At 54.5% G+C, this 19,660-nt stretch overlaps 3 protein-coding genes across 4 annotated transcripts; all 3 read right to left on the bottom strand.

The window, feature by feature from the left end:
* On the bottom strand, nucleotides 1-3,077 carry LGALS1 (galectin 1). The gene is made up of 4 exons (XM_069490367.1): nucleotides 3,007-3,077; nucleotides 1,670-1,749; nucleotides 454-625; nucleotides 1-200 (listed from the first exon to the last, which is right to left on the bottom strand). The coding sequence occupies exons 1-4, from the start codon at nucleotides 3,013-3,015 to the stop codon at nucleotides 54-56; spliced, it is 408 nt and encodes a 135-aa protein (XP_069346468.1). The 5' UTR covers nucleotides 3,016-3,077; the 3' UTR covers nucleotides 1-53.
* A 6,349-nt stretch (nucleotides 3,078-9,426) lies between these two features.
* On the bottom strand, nucleotides 9,427-9,861 carry LOC138396964 (small ribosomal subunit protein uS9-like). Of its 2 annotated transcripts, XM_069490787.1 has the most exons (2): nucleotides 9,763-9,861; nucleotides 9,427-9,711 (listed from the first exon to the last, which is right to left on the bottom strand). In XM_069490787.1, the coding sequence occupies exons 1-2, from the start codon at nucleotides 9,859-9,861 to the stop codon at nucleotides 9,427-9,429; spliced, it is 384 nt and encodes a 127-aa protein (XP_069346888.1). The 2 variants fall into 2 exon arrangements, with proteins under 2 accessions (XP_069346888.1, XP_069346886.1); XM_069490785.1 differs by having other exon boundaries at nucleotides 9,427-9,861.
* Nucleotides 9,862-11,640: 1,779 nt separating this feature from the next.
* Nucleotides 11,641-17,571, bottom strand: PDXP (pyridoxal phosphatase). Its single transcript, XM_069489567.1, has 2 exons — nucleotides 16,981-17,571; nucleotides 11,641-12,895 (listed from the first exon to the last, which is right to left on the bottom strand). Exons 1-2 carry the CDS (start codon nucleotides 17,564-17,566, stop codon nucleotides 12,579-12,581), a joined length of 903 nt encoding a protein of 300 aa, XP_069345668.1. The 5' UTR covers nucleotides 17,567-17,571; the 3' UTR covers nucleotides 11,641-12,578.
* Nucleotides 17,572-19,660: the final 2,089 nt, after the last annotated feature.

Genomic DNA, 19,660 nt, shown 5'->3' with positions numbered 1-19,660 from the left:
TTCAGGGGGAGCAGAGGCAGCTGCCTTTATTGGGGGCCATGGGCCAGCAGGCTTCACTCAAAGGCCATACACTTGATCTTGAAGTCACCGTCAGCTGCCATGTAGCTGATGGCCTCCAGGTTGAGGCGGTTGGGGAACTTGAACGCGTAACCATCTGGCAGCGTGATGGTCAGGTCTGCCTGGTCGAAGGTGATGCACACCTGGGGTGGACAAGGGCAGTGAGCTGGTCCCGCAGGCCACAGGCCCTCCTGGAGCCCCTTCCTCATGTGGCCCTGACACAGCCCCAGCTCCTGGGTGAGGCCACTGAGGCTCAGAGAGGGGATGACTCACTGGCCATCACACAGCCACAGAGGGGAGGGCAGGTGGGGCCCAGGTCTCCAGCCATCGGACACACCCCAGCCCCAGCCGCAGCCCCCCCAGGGCCCTGCCCCTGGCCCGCAGTCTCTTGCCCACCTCAGCTACACTTCCAGGCTGGAAGGGAAAGGCAGACTCCCGCTGCTCGGCCCCCCAGGCCCCGCCGTCCTTGCTGTTGCACACAATAGTGTTGGCGTCCCCGTGGGCGTCGAAGCGAGGGTTGAAGTGCAGGCACAGGTTGTTGCTGTCTTTGCCCAGGTTCAGCACGAAGCTAGGGAGGAACAGGTGGGCTTTAGGCCACCCCAGCCAGTGCCATTCCCCTCGTCCTGACCAGTCTGCCACTGAGTGCCCCTTGTGTGCACCTAGCTGGGAGAACTCGGGGAACAGGGGGACGAGAAACCTGGATTCCAGTTCTGGCCCTGCCACCCTGCGCCTCGCTTCCCCTCAGTTTCCTCATCTGTACCAGGGGCTGCACGGGGCGATCTCCAAGGCTCTTGCTGTGCTCATGGCCCAAGACCGTCGAAGACATTAGCATCCTAGCCCTTTTGATCAAGTTCAGAGACTCCCTCCTGAGAAGGGGCATCTGGGAGGGCTCGTGTCCTGTCTTGCACATCTCTGTTATCCCTGGTGCCTGGCAGGGCAGGGCACACGGTAGCTGCTCAATAATTGTGGGGCGAATGTACAAATAATAATAACACATTTGTTGCCCGGACACAATAGCCACACCCACCCCTGAGGGTTTGGTAAGAATGAAATTAGATAGTGCGGGTGCCCTATGCAGCTCTTAATAATATCAGCTGGTCATCACTGTCGTCCAGCAGCTCACTTCCTCCACACCGCGCCTCCCCCTTGCTTTACAGATTAACAAACTGAGGCTCAGTCAGGTTGGTTGACTAGCCCAAGGTCACATGGCTGCTGAGAAAATAAGCCCGCTGGCTGAGCGAATGACCTGACACAGGAAGGAGGGACCTCCCGGGAAGGCAGTGGTGACACCCCTCTCATTCCCTCTCCCCGCCCTCCCCGGCCTCAGGTCCCGCCCAGAGCTGGAAGGAGGGGGAGGGGGTAAGGTAGATGACGAGGCGGCAGCTGGTTTAGTTTAAGAGGCTCCAGCAGGGAAGGAGGGGGCGACCGTGGTAGGGGGGTCCAGACCCCGCGGAGGAAGTGACTCACCCAGAAAATGCAGCATCGGCAGCTGGCCATTAACCCCCTACCCGCCGGGGAGGAGAAGTGGGCTTGGCCGGCCACACCCGTATCAGACGCCGGCTGGACCCTCCAGCTTCAAGCCCGCCCCCACTACCCTGCCTTCACCCCTCACCTTTTGGCGTCGGGGGCCACCTCACCACGCACTCTGAGGCACTCCCCAGGTTTGAGATTCAGGTTGCTGGCGACCAGACCCTGCGCAGACAAGACCCCGCCCAGCCAGGTTAGAGGACTAGGGCTCCGCTGCTGCTGCCTGCAGTGTCCTGGGGTGGTTGGGGGCGGGAGTGGGGTTGTTCCCACTCTGGATCTTCTGACCAGGACAACGGGAAGCTGGGGGGACAGGACAGCTGCAGGTTCTAGCCTCTGAGTCTCTGTGTGGTCCTGGGAGAGTCCCTATTCCCAGCAGGGCCTGTTTCCATCTGTAACAGGAGCCCAGGCTCTAAGACAGGCTCTAGGAGATTTGTGGGTGAGCTTGGGGATTTGGGATTCAGAGTGGCCTGGACGGTGCCTCATCGCCTCACGTAGCAGAGGGCGAGGATCTGGCTCGGAGTGGGGCAGCCACTTGCCCAAGGTCACCCTGAATGGAGGGATCTGCCCTTCTCCAGAGGAGGTGGCCTGGGGCTGGGGCAGCCCCCACCGTCCTCTTCATGTCCCTCTCTGCAGAGAGGCCAAGGGACAAGAGAGGACACCCTGAGAAACACGGCCCTTCTGCAGAAGGGAGAGCAACCCCGTGTTGGAGCTGCAGCCAGGTTGGTTCAGGGTTAACAGGACTGAGCGCACTGCTGGGTGCTGCTACCCACTGGCGCCTGCGGAGGGTGGGCAGGAATTAACTGGTATGAGTGGTTCCTTCTGCTAGAAACTTGAAGCCTTTCCCTGGGGGCCTGGGGAAGTCTTCACTCCTTCTCCCTCCCTTACCAGCCCACGTCCCAGCTTGCCCCCCAGCTTCCCTCCACCCCTACCCCAGGCAGGCCCAGCCTGGGCTGCCTGTCTCAGGCCCTGGCGACTTTTCAGAGCTCTCTGGAGCAGAGAGTGACTCTGCCCTGTCCTGGTGCCTGGGGACAGCTGCAGGGGGGGAAGGGACAGGAGGCTCTTTTGGAGTGGAGGAGGGGGAAGGGACAGTGGCCTGGGTGCCACCAAAGTGTCCCCCCAGTTGGCCACACCCTTCCCACTCCCACTTCTCAGAGAGCTGCAGATTGTCAGCCTTTGGCAGAAATAACTGTGCTGCCAGACCCTGGAGGAATCCAGAAAGTTCTTAAGCCAGAGAAAGCCTTGGGGAACCATGGCACCCCCCCCCCATTTTACAGATGTGGCCACTGAGGCCCATAAAAGAGAAGGCACTTGTTCAGGGCCACACAGCTGGGACTGGAACCCGGCTCCTATTCTAGCCGGCTCTCCCCTGGCAGTCTGTCCCACCCTGTCCCCTGGAGCTTGGGGTGGGGTCCCCACACTCACACAAGCCATGACTGAGGCCAGAGGATGTTCGGGACTGCCGCACCAACTGTCTGAAGACTCCACCCGAGAGATGGGCCCCGGCCGCTCCCACCCTTTTAAATGGACCAGACAGGGTGAGTCCCGCCCCTTGGAAGCTCAGCCAATTGCAAGTCGGGACAGGGATGGGGGCCACCAGAGGCGGAGTCAATGGAATTTTGAAGCCAGTTCTGGAGCAGAGGTGACCAATCAGAGTGGCCAGCCCGCCCGACTCCTTGGCCACGCCCCCAGGGTCCCAGCCCCACCTCCTATTGGCCTCCATCCCTCTCCACCCCCAACCCCAAAATTGTGCTGTGGCAGAGATTGGGGGAAGCCAGTGGAAAATAGTTTGAGGATGAGCTAGGCCGAGAGTTGGCGGGAAGGGGCCCGAGGCCAGGAGGCTGAGCTCAGGGGTGCCCGGAGAAGATGGCCGAGGGGCTGCAAGGTCCTACAGGGAATTAGAGCTGGGGGAGGCCAGGCGGCTCCCGGGCAGGGCCAGGGCGTGGCTCCCCCTGCGCCTCTGCAGAGGCCGAGAACCCATTAACCACAGTCCCTGGCCCCACCCGGGCTTCCCCCGGAAGCGAGGACGGGGCTGCGGCGCCTGCTCCTCAGTAAGGCTAAGGGAAGGCTGGGCCGGGTGCCAGGCCTGAGGCTGCAGGCCTTGTCTCTGGCCTCGGGCTTTGGCCCCGCTGAGGAGCCTGCGGGTGGTTTCAAAGAGCCCAGGCCCAGCCTAACAGCCTCTGCCTGCCTGCTGGAGTGGGGCCTGGGAGGCCGCTCAGGCTGGGCCAGGCTTTGAGAGGTGGGGGCCCGGCTCTGTGCACCCCTTCCGCTCTCTTCACATCTCCCCTCTGAGGCCGGCACGGCCTGCCTTTCCACATGCATTCAGCAGGTATTTTACCGACCATCCACGATGGGCCTTCAAAGATGAATCCCCTGCCCCCATCGCCTTGCCCAAGGCCACCCTGAGTGGAGGGATCTGCCCTTCTGCTCCAGAGGTGGGCTGGGGCAGCCCCCACGGTCCTCTTCATGCCCCTCTCTGCAGAGAGGCCGTGGTTGGGGTGGAATCTGACCTAACCTAATTAGCAGTAGCCGGATGATGGCTCTAAAGGAAGTCATGAGGAAGCAGCGTGGTGGCATGGAGACTGTGCAGACCGTGTGGAAGGTGGGCGAAAAATCGACTGGCATCTGGCATGGGCAAAAGCTCAGAAATGAGAAAACACAGGTCTGGGGACAATGAGCTTCCGGACATGGAGGGCAAGGTGGAGTGAGGCAGGGAAGCCAGCAGCACCTGGATCATGAGGGCCTCAAGGGCCAGGTAAAAGGTCTTGGACATTGTTTTACCTGAGCATGCTGGTGAGCCACAGAAGGTTATAGGAAGTGTGAATTAAAATAAAATCCTAAGGCTCACCACCGGCCCGCCCCCCGCCCCCCTGACTAAATGGACCCCCTCATGGCCAAAGGAATATCCTAAAACTAAATTGCCTGTCAGGAGAGGGAGGTCAGACATGCCACATCATGCCCCCTCCCTTCTTGGGGACATCCTTTGTAACCCATTAACAGGCCTAAGGGTATGCAAGACAAACCTGCAGGTCCTCAATTTACACAACAAATATATGTCTGATGGCTCATCTCTAATTAACAGAGCTCCTTATCTTAAAACACTCCAAGCCTTTAGAGAAAGCTTCAAGTCTTTAACCAATTACAAGTCAAAGAATCTTTAAACCCACCTATAACCTGTAAGCCCCGCCTTCGAGATGGCCCACCTTTTCGGGCCAAATCAGTGTATGCCTCCCACTCATTGATTTATGACTTTACCTATGACCCCTGTCTCCCTGAAATGTGTACAACCAAGCTGTACCCACCCACAGCTGGGTCCACTTGCTCAAGACTTCTTGGGCGTGGCTCTCCGTCATGGTCCTCAAATTTGGCTCAAAGTAAATAAATCTCTTTAAAATTATTTTACAGAGTTTGGCTTTTTTCCCCGTTAACAGAAGGGAGAGTATTGAGGCCACATTTGGGTGTAGGGAAGGTCACTGTAGCAAGGGAGTTGAGGGTGGGTTTGAGGGCTGCTCATCTCACACTCTGGACCCTGGTTGAAAAAGGAGAAGGGGAGCGTGGACAAGGTGAGGGGCTTGCTAGGGGAGTTGTCAGAGGGACCGCCTTCTCCACTCAGCCTCCTCCCTTTGAAACTGCCAGCACTAAAGAGGGAGGAAGATGCGAACTAGGAGTGACTCACATCTGGAGGCCAGGCCAGCACACCCACTGTGCCTCCCCAGCCCGGGCCCCTCTGCCCCCCACGCCCCAGCCCATCATCCTCCAGATGAGTGAAGCCCACCCTGGCACAGGATGAGAGGGGAGGTGTAGGGCTGCAGGCAAACCCGGAGAGGGGGCTGTGAGCTCCTTACCCCTCCTCCCAGACCAAGCAGCTGCCTAGGAAACCAGCCACGGCAGCTTCATTTTTTCCTCCGGGACCTCCCCAAAACCTCAATCATAGGAAGGGGTGGGTGGGGCCCAGCCCAGCTCCACAGCCTTTTGCCTGAGCCTCCCGTCTCTGCCAGACCAAGGAATGGGGACGTCTCTGCCAGACCAAGGAATGGGGACGGTGCAGGTGCAGTCCCAGACTGAGGGCCAGAAGTGCTTCAGGCGTGGTCCTTGCAGGACTGCCATCAGGCAGGTGGGGCTGGCTGTCCCAGCCCAGCAGCTGGGCTCTCAGGGCCTCTGGAGCTGTTCCTACATCCTTCCCCCAACCTGGAAATGGGCCAGGCACCAGGGAGTGCTTGCCGTTGGATGGAGGGACTACTTAAGTCCTCTCCAGGGTCTGGCCTGCCTAGAGCTGGCAGAAAGGCTGCGTGGCATGGCAATAGGTCCCCAGAAAGGCCATGCTCCCCTGGGGCATGCTGGCAAGTCACTTCTCCTTGCTTGCCTCAGTCTCACCCTCTGTAATTTGGAGAGATGAAATCCTGCTCTTCTGCACGAGGTTGATATAGGTGGGACTCAGGTCTGTTGTACTGAATAGATGATGATTTTGTTCACGGAGTCTTCCTCTTGTCCCTTCTCAGCTTAGTTACCTTCCTGGGATCCTGGCAGCACCTCTGGGAGGCCTCCCTCTCACCCCCAACTGGTCCCCAACTTACCTTGGGTGGGATGGGGAGTCTCTCCAGATCCTAGTGTCCCCTATAACAGGAACTTTGATTTCCCAGGGGGGCAGGGACAAGGTGCATCATACTCTCCCCTCGAAGTCCTCACGGCCTCCTACTGGTGGCGCCCACTTATCTGCCAGGCCCCATGCCAGGCCCCGTGCCAGGCGCCGTGCTTTCATACATTATCTCATTTTATCTTCACCTCACTCCTACTTTGTGTCTGCCAACTGGGTTGAACTGCACAGGGAAATGAAGCTGCAGTTCGAATCAGGAGAAGAGAGGCAAGTTTGATTTGGGGGCTGCCTGGCTGTGGCTGTCACCAAGGGTCCTTGGCTTCTCTGAACCTGTTTCCAGGCACGGAAGGTGAGAATGACGTTACCCAATCGCGGGCTGCTTGGAGGATTACAAGAGCTGTAAGGAGCTCGGAGGGAGCACTAACACTGAGCTCCCGAAGGCCAAGGCCCCCCACCCCCGGGATTCTCCTCTCCACTTACTGTCCTGCAGTAGCGGCAGTTTGCTCTCTGAAATTCCTCGCTTCTGCAGGCTGGACCTTGGCTGCTGTCATGAGAAATGAGCTCAGCTTGTCCAGACAGGATCCAGCCAGCGCAGCCCTTCCTGGCCTGCAGACTCCTACCCTGCCCGGATGGAGGCTGTACCTCCTCCAGCTGCCAGTGGTGGGAGGGCTGCTGGCCCACAGGGGCGCCATCAACACCCTCTGCCAACCTGGGGATGGTCAGAGCCAGCTCCAGAGTCCTGGAAGTCAGAGCAGGGAGGAACACCGAGATACTGTACCTGACCTGCTCCCCCATTCAATGACGCAGTTTAATGATGCAGAAACCATGGAGAGACGGTGGCCACTTGACTGACGTCACCCCGGGTGCCGAGGCTAAAGCTGTTTCATCTGCTGCACCAAGGATACCTGGGCTTGGAAAGCTACCTTTTCCCTCCTGCTCATGAAGGGGAGGGGGGACTGGTGGAGGTGGGGGACACTCCTGGCAACTCCAGGCTCTTTTCCAGCCTGTGGTGCTGCAGCTTGTGCTTATGCACTGACCTGTTCTCACCTCCCAGCCTTTGCTCAGGCTGTTCCACCCACCCAGGCAGCCCCTGCCCGTACACCTTCAGCTTTCTCACCTGGTGTCTACAGCTTCGGATTGCAGGCTCCAACCGTCCTCCCATGTGAGGTCTGGGTGGGGCCCGGACCCTTTCATGCACTAGCCCTCCAGGGCTCAGACCTGAGCCTTTACGATGCTTTTAACATTTTATTTTGAAAATAATTATAGAGTCACAGGAAGCCAAGAGCTTTTTAAGAGCTTAGAAAATATTTGAGACCTGAAGAAAAAAAATGTATTGGCTCCAAAAGACTAAAACTGCAAAGCTGAAATTAATAAATGTTTACTGTACTCAAACTTAATGAAATATTTACTTGAGCAGTCATAAAAATTTCATTACATTTGAAAACAACTTTGTAAGTTGGGTTTTCATACTTTAAAAGTGTTTCCAAGTATTCCTAGAGGTCAGTAAGTCTTAAATTAGGTCCCAGTAGCCAAAGGATGCCCAAAAGTATAAAAATATTTTGAAAAGTAAGTATGTATTTAATGTGGGATGTGGGTGGATTTTAGTGTTTTCTATGATGTGCCTGAGGCCTACCGGGAGGGTTTTTGACTACAAGTAGCAGAACACTCAAAGGTAATTGCTTTAAAATTAAGAAAAACTTAATTTTTTATATAACAAAAGTCTGGAGCTAGGGGGTTTCCGTGGCAGGTTAATTCAGTGGCTCAATGAAATAATCAAAGATCTAGGTTCTCGTGTAATGCTGGATTGCAGCCCTCGTGCTGTTAGACAAACTAAAGAATTTGGGGGTGAACTATGTTAACATCTGTAACATACTCTCAAATGGTTCAGTTAAAAAATGTAGCCTGTAATCCCAGCATGTTGGACTGCTTGAGGCCAGGAGCAATACAGTGAGATCCTGTCTCTACAAAAAATTTTTTTAAAAATTAAAAAATGTAAATATATATAGGTGTGGTGGCTCATGTCTTAATCCTAGCACTCTGGGAGGCCGAGGTGGGAGGATTGCTTGAGCTCAAGAGTTCGAGACCGGCCTGAGCAAGAGTGAGACCCCATCTCTATTAAAAATAGAAAAATTAGGCCGGGCGCGGTGGCTCACGCCTGTAATCCTAGCTCTCTGGGAGGCCGAGGTGGGCGGATCGTTTGAGCTCAGGAGTTCGAGACCAGCCTGAGCAAGAGCGAGACCCCATCTCTATTAAAAATAGAAAGAAATTATATGGACAGCTAAAAATATATATAGAAAAAATTAGCCGGGCATGGTGGTGCATGCCTGTAGTCCCAGCTACTCGGGAGGCTGAGACAGGAGGATCGCTTGAGCCCAGGAGTTTGAGGTTGCTGTGAGCTAGGCTGACGCCACGGCACTCACTCTAGCCTGGGCAACAGAGTGAGACTCTGTCTCAAAAAAAAAAAAAAAAAGAAAAATTAGCTGGGCACCATGGTTCAAACCTGTACTCCCAGCTACTTGGGAGGCTGAGGCATGAGGATCCCTTGAGCCCAGGAGTTGGAGGTTGCAGTGAGCTACGATGATGCCACTGCACTCTACCTGGGGCAACAGAGCAAGATTCTGTCTCAAAAAAAAAAAAAAAAAAAAACCCCAAAACATTTCACTTCAATTTTAGTCAAAAAAAAAAAAAAAAGAAAGAAAAAAACAAAAACAAAAAACAAAAACCCACACAGGTATATAAAACAATTAAGCAAACTGCACAAATATTAACTGGTGAATTTAGGTGAAGGGTATATGGATGTTCATTGTATCATTCTTCCACCTTTTCTGTTAATTTGAAACTTTTCTAAATTAGAAGTTAGGGGGAAACAACCCGAACAAGTTCTTCTCATATTTCCACTCTGCCACTTGCAGCGGGATCCCAAAGCCAAGTCATGTGCTAGGGCACACTTCGTGGTCACAGAATGGCTGCAACAGCTTCCAGCACCACACCCACACCAAAGCCCAGAAAACTGAGTTCCTCCCCCATGTCCTTTATTTATTTTTTCGTGAGACACGGTCTTGCTCTGTCACCCTGTCTAGAGTACAGTGGCATCATCACAATTCACTGCAACCTCAAATTCTTGGGCTCAAGTGATCCTCCTGCCTCAGCCTACCAAGTCGATAATTTTTCTTTTTTTTAAAACCTTAAATCCTACAACCATTTTTTTTTTTATATACAGGTGACCCCCGATCCTCGTGATGGGCTTATCATTAAGATTTCTGGTAGTGAGCATGGGCACCAGGGCCTCCAAACTTTTTGGATTCACAGCGACCGGAGTCAGCTAACAGCAGGGTCTGGTCATACTGGATGAGGATGTCTTTGATCTCCTTCTTGGAAGCCTCATCCATGTATTTCTGGTAATAGGACACCAGGGCTTTGTAGATGGACTGATGGATAGCATAAATCTGGGCCAAATGACCACCACCCTTCACATGGACACGGCTGTCCACACCAGCGAACTGCTCCTTGCTCAGAAGCAGAACAGGTTCCAGTAGCTTGTATTGCAGTGTGCACAGCTCAATCATCTCCAGGGGTCGCCCGTTCACCTTGATGAGGCCATTGCCACGTCTGCAATGCACCACAGCTGTGGCGGGTTTCTTGCATCCTGAGACCTGCACGGGCTGCAATGGGCCCTTGGACGGCATGGTTACAGGTGTAAAGATCCTCACCGAGCGGCTCCACAACCGGAAAAGGGGTCATTTTTCTATTCCTTATAGAGATGGGATCTTCTCTTGCTCAGGCTGTCTTGAACTCCTAGCCTCAAGCAATCCTCTCACCTCGGCCTCCTAAATGCTAGGATTACAGGCATGAGCCACCATGCCTGGCCCCTCCATGTCCTTTTTTTATTTTTTTTATGTATATATATTTTTTTTAAGGCTGGTCAAGTGAAGCAGTCGGAATGGGGAAGGAACAAAGGAATCTGTAACTGGTTGTGATCAATTAGTTGTGAACACCACTGCACTCAGACCATTCTGCCCCCCTGTCCTTTAGAAGTAAGGTAAACATTTCCAGAAACTCCCAGCAGACCTCCCTTCGTGTCTCATTGGTCAGATGTGTGTCACATGTCCACACCTAAACCAATCACCGACCAGCAGGGCTCAACCATGACTGGTTTAGACTCAAACTATAAAACAATCAAGATTTACTGTTTGGGATTAGGATGCCTCCAGGTGCTACCCTGAAGGAAATGAACATTCTGTTGGCAAGAAAGAAGGCAGGGAATGGCTGTTAGGTCCAGAGAAGCAAGCACTTTCCTGTTGGTGAAGGGGAGGGAGGATAGGGTCACATGACCCAGGCTGGCCAATAGCTATGTCCCATCCCTTTGGGTACAGGTTTCCAAATGGGTACGTGACCCGAGCCAGGTCAATGAGAATCTGCCCTGGGATGTTGGTTGGGCGAGAGGTACTCATTGTCTGGGAGGCAGAACTGAGAGGGAAAATGCCTGGAAGGTGTTGGAACACCTCATGGGGCAGCCAATCAACCCCCTTATGCCTTAGCCAGGTTAGGCTGAGATTCTGTCACAACCATAAGTCTCCATGAACAGGCTACATTTGCTCCGACCTCAAGATGCAGCCAGGCTCTGTAAAGCACTCTCTTCCCAAGACGACCCACACTGGAGAGGATTTCCCAGGCCTTGAAGTCCTACTCCTCACTTCACAATGAGGAAACTGAAGCTGAGCAGGAAGGAGCTTGTGCTCAAGTGACAAGTAAGTCAATGACAGGCTTGGAGCACTCACTGCATCTCCCCACTCGGCTTCTCTAGGCCCGTCTGGGCTGCCCCTCAGCCAGCCCATAGCTGAGCACCCACTCTGCACGAGGCACTGGGGATGCAGCGATGAGAGAATCACATGGCCCTGGCCTGGAGGAGCTTCGGGCCAGCAGGACAGGCCTCCACTAGCAGCATCCCAGTTGTGATGGATGCCTTAAAGGACATCTCACCTGAGCTCCCTGAGGGCAGGGGGTGGGGGGACCTCATCTTCCACCTTCCTGTCTTCCTCTCAGTATCTCCAGAGAAGGAGCTATAGCCTCCTGGAATCAGCCAACACAAGTTCAAATCCTGCATAAGGTGACCACACCTTCCAGCTGTGTGTTTTTGGGGAAGTTAACATCACATTTCTGCTCCTCAGTTTCCCAAGTTGTAAAAGGGAATAAGTAATACAAACTTGCTGGGTTTTCCAAACCACTGAAACAGATCACTGATGCATAGAGTGTTTTTGAGTCAAGGTAATACACACAGAGAACATTCTGGAACTTGGATGCATCATTTCACATAGGGAAAAATGTGGCACGCCAGTTCTGCGGAGAGCAGGCTCAGGCAGGGGCTTCTCAGCCACAGACTCAAACACAAATAAACACTCCCACTCGCACTTTATTAAGTACGGAAGGACTGGTTACAACAGGGAGGTGGTGAGGAAGGCCCAGCCCCCACCCCCACTGGCACACGATAATAAATAAATAAATAAATAGCTGGGAGTGGGCATGGGAGAGAGGTGGCACAGCAAACACTGACCACACAGGGACACAAAAGCCCACCTTCCAGGCTGTGGCCACCATCAACACTGTACAGGTACCATGACCGGGAAAGGGTGGGGCTGTTGGCCACAGAAGCCCCAGAGCCGCCCACTGCACCACAATCTTTGTAGAAGCAAGACGTCTTCAGAACTTGGACCCTTATTTATCGACTGAATCTGGACCCCTGGATGGTCAAGTCAGACTCATATTATCAAGAGGCCACTTTATCTTAGACTTCTGGATTGTTCTATTCAGGATCTAAGAGACCAATGGGTCATTATTACTTGGTATCCTGATGGGTCCACCCAAGACCTAGGACATGCAAGAATCATTGTCACAGCCTTCTGATTGGTATCCTCAAAACCCAGCATCAATGAGTCACATCACTTAGCCTTTGAATTGGTCCACTTAGGACAAGAATGGGCTATGGTTACCTAGACTTGCCGATTGGTCAACTGGAACTCAAGGGCCAGGACATGAGGGACAGGTACAGCTCTTACAAGGCCCAGGGAGAGGGGAGAGGATTAAGTGCTCAGGGTTGGAGAAAATTTTCAGTTGGCATCAGGACCCAGGTTTTAAGGAGGAGAGATGACAGGAAGTAAGGCCACCTGGCTGGGTTAGGCCAAGATGAACCCATGGTGGACCAGCTCCTGGGACAGCAAAGAGTGCCTAGCCACTGCTGGGAGAGGGTGCAAGGGCCTCAAAACTTCCCTGGGTCCCCGCCCCACCAGGGTGCATAAACTGGGGCCAGGGAGTCGGTGGCACTTAACTCGGCTCATGACCTATCGGCTCCATCCACAAGATCAAGGAGTGGGGAAGGGGCGGGCCTGCGGCTGCAGGTCAGGTGGGCTCAGTCCTCCAGCCCCTCCATCAAGTCTGCGATGCTCTCCACGTAGTAATGGGGCACAAGGTCATGCTGGCCGGCTGCCAGGTAGGCCTGGGCCTCTTCTAGGCAGGAGACACCTGTGAGCGTGAGCACAGTGGTCATGCCGCAGCGGTGGCCAAAGAGGATGTCGGTCTCCAGGCGGTCACCCACCATGAGCGTGCGGGCGGGGTCCACGCTGAAGTGCTCTGTGATGCACTCGAACATATAGGGGCTGGGCTTGCCCACCACCAGGGCCTGGCGTCCTGAGGCTGTCTCCACCGCCGCGGCCAGGCTCCCAGCGCCTGCAGAGAGAGGGGAGGGAGACTCTGTCAGCAGGAGGGCAGCAGGGTGAGCGTAAGGCCTGAAACTGGGATTCCAGGGAGCTTGGCACTGGGTAAAAATTAGTCACTAAAATGAGTCAGAAGGTCTGCTTCCAAATCTTAGTGTGGCGGTTAAGAGTACAGACTGCAACCAGATACCTGTATCTAGACTCCATCTCCACTATCCTCGGGCAGGCTAGTAAATGTCTCCGTGCCTCAGTTTCCCCATCTCTAATACGGAGCTATCAGTGGCACTTATCTCATGTGGGTATTGTAAGGCCCTGATGAGCTCCTCCCTATAAACAGGGCCTGGCTCAGTCAGTCCTGCCTGAGGTTCAGTATTTTACCCTGGCAGCTGTGTGCCTCCTGGCAACCTCTCAACCTCAACTACCCAACCTCTCTGAGTTTCTCTGGACTCCCCACAAAAGAGGGAGCCAAGTAACACCCACCTCCAAAGGGGTGCTGGGAGCACCACAGGGGCAAGAGCTTTGTAAATGGAAAAGCACTTAACTGCAGTTGTGGTTATTGCTACAAGAACCCATGCATCTGGCACAACCCTTTTGGAACATAGCAGAGCACAGAAATATTTGCACCTCTGACCCAGTCAGCCTCCCCCGGAAAGTGATAGCAAGAAGAGAATTCCAACTGGAGACAAAAAGCTACATGCTTGAAGATGTCTGTGGCTACAGTAACTATAAACCAAAGCATGGAACTCGCCCAAGTGTCTAACAATAGGAGGGCTGTTTAGAAAAGGACAATCCTGTCTCCCAGCCTGGTACCATCCTGCCCCACACAATGAGTCCACTGTGCCTGTCTCACAGGCATGTCTCTGTGCCAGAACATTCTGCCTTCACACTAATGTGCCTGAACAAAAGATGATGATGATAATCACCATTTACCAAGCATATTCTAAACTGCCAGGGCTGTCGGGGGGCTCGTGGAAGGCCATTGTACAGATGAAAAAGCTGAGGCTCAGTGATGCTAGTCACTTGCCCAGGGTTGCACAGCTTCATAAGTGACAGCAAAAGGATTTGCATTCAGGTAGGTCTGAGCCAGGGGTGTGCTGGGCTGGCTTGTACTGATTTGGGAATGCAGACTGTTTCCTTTTCAGGAATTTTGTGGGCTGGTTGTTAAAGGAAGCTACTATTAAAAGTCAACTTTTTAAACTCTCAAATAAATGAGTTTTGCTTTAATAAGTTCTCAAAGCTCATCACTTCCTAATTATTTTACCGCATTTTACTATTACCTACGCTGTGGAGGCAGTTTCCATCGGTACGGTGGGAATGCCACATAATGGTGTGCTACTGCGTGCCTCTTCCCAACTCCCCATGCAGGGACTTCACGGTGGTAGCTCGAAATCGGCCACGGCGGGAGTATCTGCACCACAGAAGGCTCCTCTGCCTGCTAAATATTTATCAGAGCTCCGCTGGTCTGATCCCAAATGCTCTGGGCCCCGTCTCCCTTCTTACAGCCGACAACAGTTTGCTTAGTTAAGCCAAAGACACAGAAGGGGAAAATGGGTGGGGACAGCAAGAGTCCTTAGTTCCTTGGCCTTCAGACGAGGTGGAGGAACCGCCCAGTGTCACAGGATCAAGGCAGAGGTGGGTCAGAACTTGGGCTTCCAGGCTGGCTCAGGGCAACACCACTGGGAAGTTCTCCCTGACATCTGACCTAGAACTTGCCAGCTTGTTTTCTTAAGAAGGCTTGTTTTCTTAAGAACTCAGTAGGGAATAAAAGCCTTTTGCCCCCTTGGTTAGTGATTCCTCCCAGGATGGGAAGGGCTCCACTGAGTCACCCCAAGGTGTTTTTCTCAGCTCAAGTATGGCCCTAGCTCTGTCAGCTCTGTCCTTTCCCACCAGGATGGAGACTGGTCACCTTTGGGACTCCTATGTCCCACTTCATTCGTTCAGCTAGTATTTACTGAGGCCCAACTATATGCCAGACACTGGGGATAGGGCTGTCAACGCAACAGACATCCCTACCCTGGGGGCGCAAGCATCCTAGCCGGGGAGTGTATGAGCATAACTGTCTCTCACCCCCACATTCCTCCTAACCCGGCATTCTGTAATCCAGGGCTGTTGCATGTTATGCCGATGACGTCTTCCTAAGACAGTGGGCATTTCTATTTGCTGGCTCAAGTGGCTGCCATGTGGCAACAAGGTAAACACACAATTTAGGAGGCCCATGGGGAAGGAGAGGAGGAATTGGGGGTGAAGAGTTGCATTATTTCAGACTTTTATGCATAACAGGGGCCTTTGTTAATATTTTCATAACACACTATTTCAAAGCTACATCATTCAGTTGTGTACAAACATGACTTACAGCACTGTACTTGTTAAGCCTCTGCCTACCCCTCTAGGCTGTGGGAGTGACAGCAGGACAGGCGGGCACAGGGGTCTGGGGTCACACAGAGGACAGTGAGGCAGGCGTGGGCAAGGCCGGTCTCTTCCCAGCTCCTTGACACCAGCCTTCCTGAGCCCTGGGCAACCTTTCAACCCACAGCCTGAACTGAGCTTTGAAGTCTCCAGGGAAAAACTCACTTCTCACAGCACGGCCTAGGGCAGGCAGGCAGGAGCTCCTGCAGCTGAGAGCGCTGACCAGAGCCCTGACCTCAGATTTATGGGGAAACTGAGGCTGAGGTGGTCATGTAGCAAGTAGGTCTGCGGCAGAGCCAGGACAGGTCTGTAGAATCCCTCCCTGCCATCCCATCATAACACCGTGTCTATGTCTCCTGGCACATTATCACCACACCCTGCAACGTGTCTCCTCCAGGAAGCTTCCCCAGATCCCCTCGGCACTAGGCCTCCTCTCCACCCCATCACAATCCTATGTCTGCTTCACCCCGCTCAATACTGCCCCACCCCCTAGGGTTCTGGTGTCAATGACTGGGTCAGTGGCCAGCAGAGAGGGAGTGACAGAGGTCTGTCCAGGCCCCAAGCCTATGGACTGGGGTACTGACCTGACCACACACACTCATCACTGCCCGTTTGCCTCTGCTGCCACCTGCTCTTGTCTAACTCCAGCCCCCCACAATGTAGGGCCCTGCCTGCTCCCGCCTCTTAAGCAGGGCTCAGTGTGCAGAAGACGGCAGCGAAGGGTGCCTTGGACCAGGGCTCAGTGTCACAGGAACCATGTTCAGGTTCTGTGCTCTATCACTGACTCACTATATGCTCTTGGCAGTGCACTTCCCCTCTCTTACCCTGTTTCTTCTTTTTCTTCTTTTTTAAGAGAAGTCTCACTATGTTGCCCAGGCTGGAGTGCAGTGGCTATTCACAGGTGCAATTGTCACAGCACAATGCAGCCTTAAACTCCTTGCCTCAAGCGATCCTCCCTCCTTAGCCTCCCAAGTAGCTGGGACTACAGGTGCCAGCCACCACGCCCAGCTGTCCCAGTTTCTTTAATTAAGAAATGGAACAATAACTCTCATCTCTGGAGTCATTTGCAAACAAATTATGAACAGACACCAAGGTGCTTCCTAGAGCTCTCTGTAATATGGGTGTACTCTGGCTACAACTTACATCATGTGAGCACCTACTATGTGTCAGGCACTCACCCTGATCATGGTCCCCTTGGATGAAACTGGCATGGTGAACATTCCCATTTTACACCCTGGCAGAGATGCTTGGAGGTTACGTAAGTGCGTGGAGCTGGAACTGGAACTCAGGTAGAACTCCACTTCCTGTGCTCCCCACACACCTGCCTGCATCCTGTCCCTAGGAACCTTGTCCCAACCCTTCCACAGAGGGACAACCCTTCCAGGCTTCCTTTCCAACCCTCCAAAACCACCCTGATGGTGAGTGGGGTAGGGCAAAATTCCGCCAGCAACCCTCCGAGCCACAATGGGCCTCTGTTTCCTCATCTGTAAAACGGGGACCCCCACCGCTGCCCTCGCAGGGAGGTGGCTGTAGGAATTACCAGACATACACACGAAAGCACCTGGGCCTTCCTCGCATCTCTCTGGTTCCCCACTTGCCACCCCTTCCCCTTCGCCGCCCCTCACCCCCAGGAGTGGAGGAGAACGCGCAGGCCGCCCCCCACCTCAGTTTCCCCTCCAGCTCTGCGCTCACCTGGAGTCCGGCTGCCGTCGCTGAGCGGGTGCCATGGGTCGCGGTCGGTGGCCACGAGCAGGCAGTCGGGGTCGCGCAGGTGCGCGCACGCCTCGCTCAGCTTGGCGAAGGAGAAGTGTTCGTCGTAGCCCACGAGCACAGCGCGCACACGCGGGGCCGCGCCGTCCTCCGCGCCCGAGTCGTCGCCGGGGTCCCCCGCCAGGCGCAGCCCCGCGGCTCGCAGCTCGGCGCGCAGCCCCTCGCCGCCCAGCACGAACACAGCGCCCGGCGCGTCCGGCGGCCCGGGCAGGCGCTGGCGCAGCAAGCGCGCGGCGCACAGCGCGGAGCTGAACAGCTGCTCGGCGCGCAGTCCCCCGAAGCCCAGGCGCGCGAAGCGGAGGGCCAGTTCGGGCCGCGCGCGCCGGCTGTTGTTGCTCACGAACAGCGCCGCCTTGCCGGCCCGCGCCAGCCGCTCCAGCAGCTCCGGGGCGCCCGGCACTGCGCGCTCGCCGTTCCACAGCACCCCGTCGCAGTCGAACAGGACGCCCTGCGCCCGGCCCAACACGTCGCGCAGGGCCGCGCCGCGAAGCCGCTCGCAGCGCGCCATGCAGCCGGCCGGCCGCCCACCCTTCGCCGCCCGCGCCGCGCTCCCGCCGCGGGCACGGCGCTTGCCCGTGCACGTCTCCCGCAGCCGCCAATCGGCGCGCCGGAAGGGTCAGGGGGCCGGGTGACGGCCTTGCCCTTCGGCCAATGGGGGTGAAAGTCTGGGAGAGAAGCGAGACCGCGAGCGTACGTAATTTGGAGAAAGGGGCGGAATCTTGGCTCCCACCTAGGGGAGCCGACCAATGGAGAACTAGTATGATCCTTCGCCCCGCCTCTATCTCTGCTGGGCCAGTCGCCGCCGAGTTTCAAGACCGACTAACCTCTCACAAGGGTGGGAACCTAGGAGACTGACCCTCTTCTTAACCAATAAAGAACTATAACTAGAAAAAGGGAAGCGAATAGTCCCGCTTTTTCCAGCCAATCAGAAGCTTAGGAGAGCTGGTTGCTAGGAGAACAGATGCTCAGTGAGTTGTAGTCTCATTGCCCTCTGAACCGTGGACGCTCCAGCTCTGAGGGAAGTCTTGAGAGCACAGGAGCATGGTGTCTTCTTGGACGTTGGGGCCCTCGGTCTAGACCCGTGGTTCTCCACACTGGCTGTGCAGTAGAATCCCGAGGAACTTATTTTTTTTGAGATATCATTTACATAAAGATGCGCAGATCTTAAATGTACATACAGTTCGATGTCTTTTGACAAATGCCTTTAAAAAATACCAATGCGTAGCAGGAGCACAGAGATTCTTTTTTTTTTTTTTTTTTTTTTGAGACAGAGTCTCACTTTGTTGCCCGGGCTAGAGTGAGTGCCATGGCGTCAGCCTAGCTCACAGCAACCTCAAACTCCTGGGCTCAAGCGATCCTACTGCCTCAGCCTCCCGAGTAGCTGGGACTACAGGCACGCGCCACCATGCCCGGCTAATTTTTTCTATATATATTTTAGTTGTCCATATAATTTCTTTCTATTTTTAGTAGAGACGGGGTCTCGCTCTTGCTCAGGCTGGTCTCGAACTCCTGACCTTGAGCGATCCACCCGCCTCGGCCTCCCAGAGTGCTAGGATTACAGGCGTGAGCCACCGCGCCCGGCCCAGAGATTCTGATTGAATCATTTTGGGTGGGGCCTGGGCATTTTTTGGTTGGTTGGTATTTTTGTTTATTTTTTATGTTTTTAAGTGACAAGGTCTCGTTCTGTGGGCCAAGCCGGAATGCAGTGGCACGATCATAGCTTGCTGCAGCCTCAAATTCTTGGGCTCAAGTGATCCTCTCACCTCAGCTTCAAGGAGCTGGGACTACAGGCGCCCGCCACTGTGCCTAGCTGATTTTTCTATTTTTTTGTAGAGATGGAGGTCTCACTGTGTTGCCCAGGCTGGTCTTGAACTTCTGGCCTTAATCGGTCGTCCTGCCTCGGCCTCTCAATGTGCTGGTATTACAGGTGTGAGCCACTGCACCTGGCAAGGTTGGTGTTTAATTAATTACAGCGGTTCTACTGTGATGACAGGGTGGAGAAGCACTGGGCTGCAGGCAGCCTGTCACTGGAGCACGTGAGGAAGGGAGAGAGCCAGAGCAGCAGTGGCTGATTACCCAGGGTGGTGACTGGGTGACCCCAGGCTGCCTGGGCTCCTGTCTTAGGGAGGCAGGCTTCTGATCTGGAGGACACTGCTGGTCTTGGGATCTTTGAGGAGCCAGTGTTTTAAAGTGTGGGGATGGATTCCTTCGAATTTTTCACCTGGCCAGCTCCTGAAAGACTCACCTTAGATACCACCTCCTCTAAGAAGCCTTCCTTGACTACCTCACCAATACACACACATCAGTCTGGGTTAGATGGCCCATCCCTAACTGGGCTAATACAGGCTTCCAGTACCATGACACTTGATTCTAATTGTCACTTCTCTTGCCTGTTTCTAGGAGCTCCTTGGGTGTAGGGCTGAGGCGGGGATCTGGCCCAGGGTCTGGCAGAGAGCAGCCTTAGGGAAAGCTTGAAGACAGATCCACTCCTGCTCCTTGGGGAGCCTTCCCTGCCTTCTCCCAGTGGGGGTTGGGGGAAACAGCAGTAGCAGCAGCCAGCACTTATCGGGCGCTTCTGTGTCCCAAGGATGGTGCTTTGGTC

Source organism: Eulemur rufifrons, chromosome 16 (assembly GCF_041146395.1).
Source record: "Eulemur rufifrons isolate Redbay chromosome 16, OSU_ERuf_1, whole genome shotgun sequence".
NCBI lineage: Eukaryota > Metazoa > Chordata > Mammalia > Primates > Lemuridae > Eulemur > Eulemur rufifrons.
This window is presented reverse-complemented; position numbering and strand designations above follow the sequence as displayed.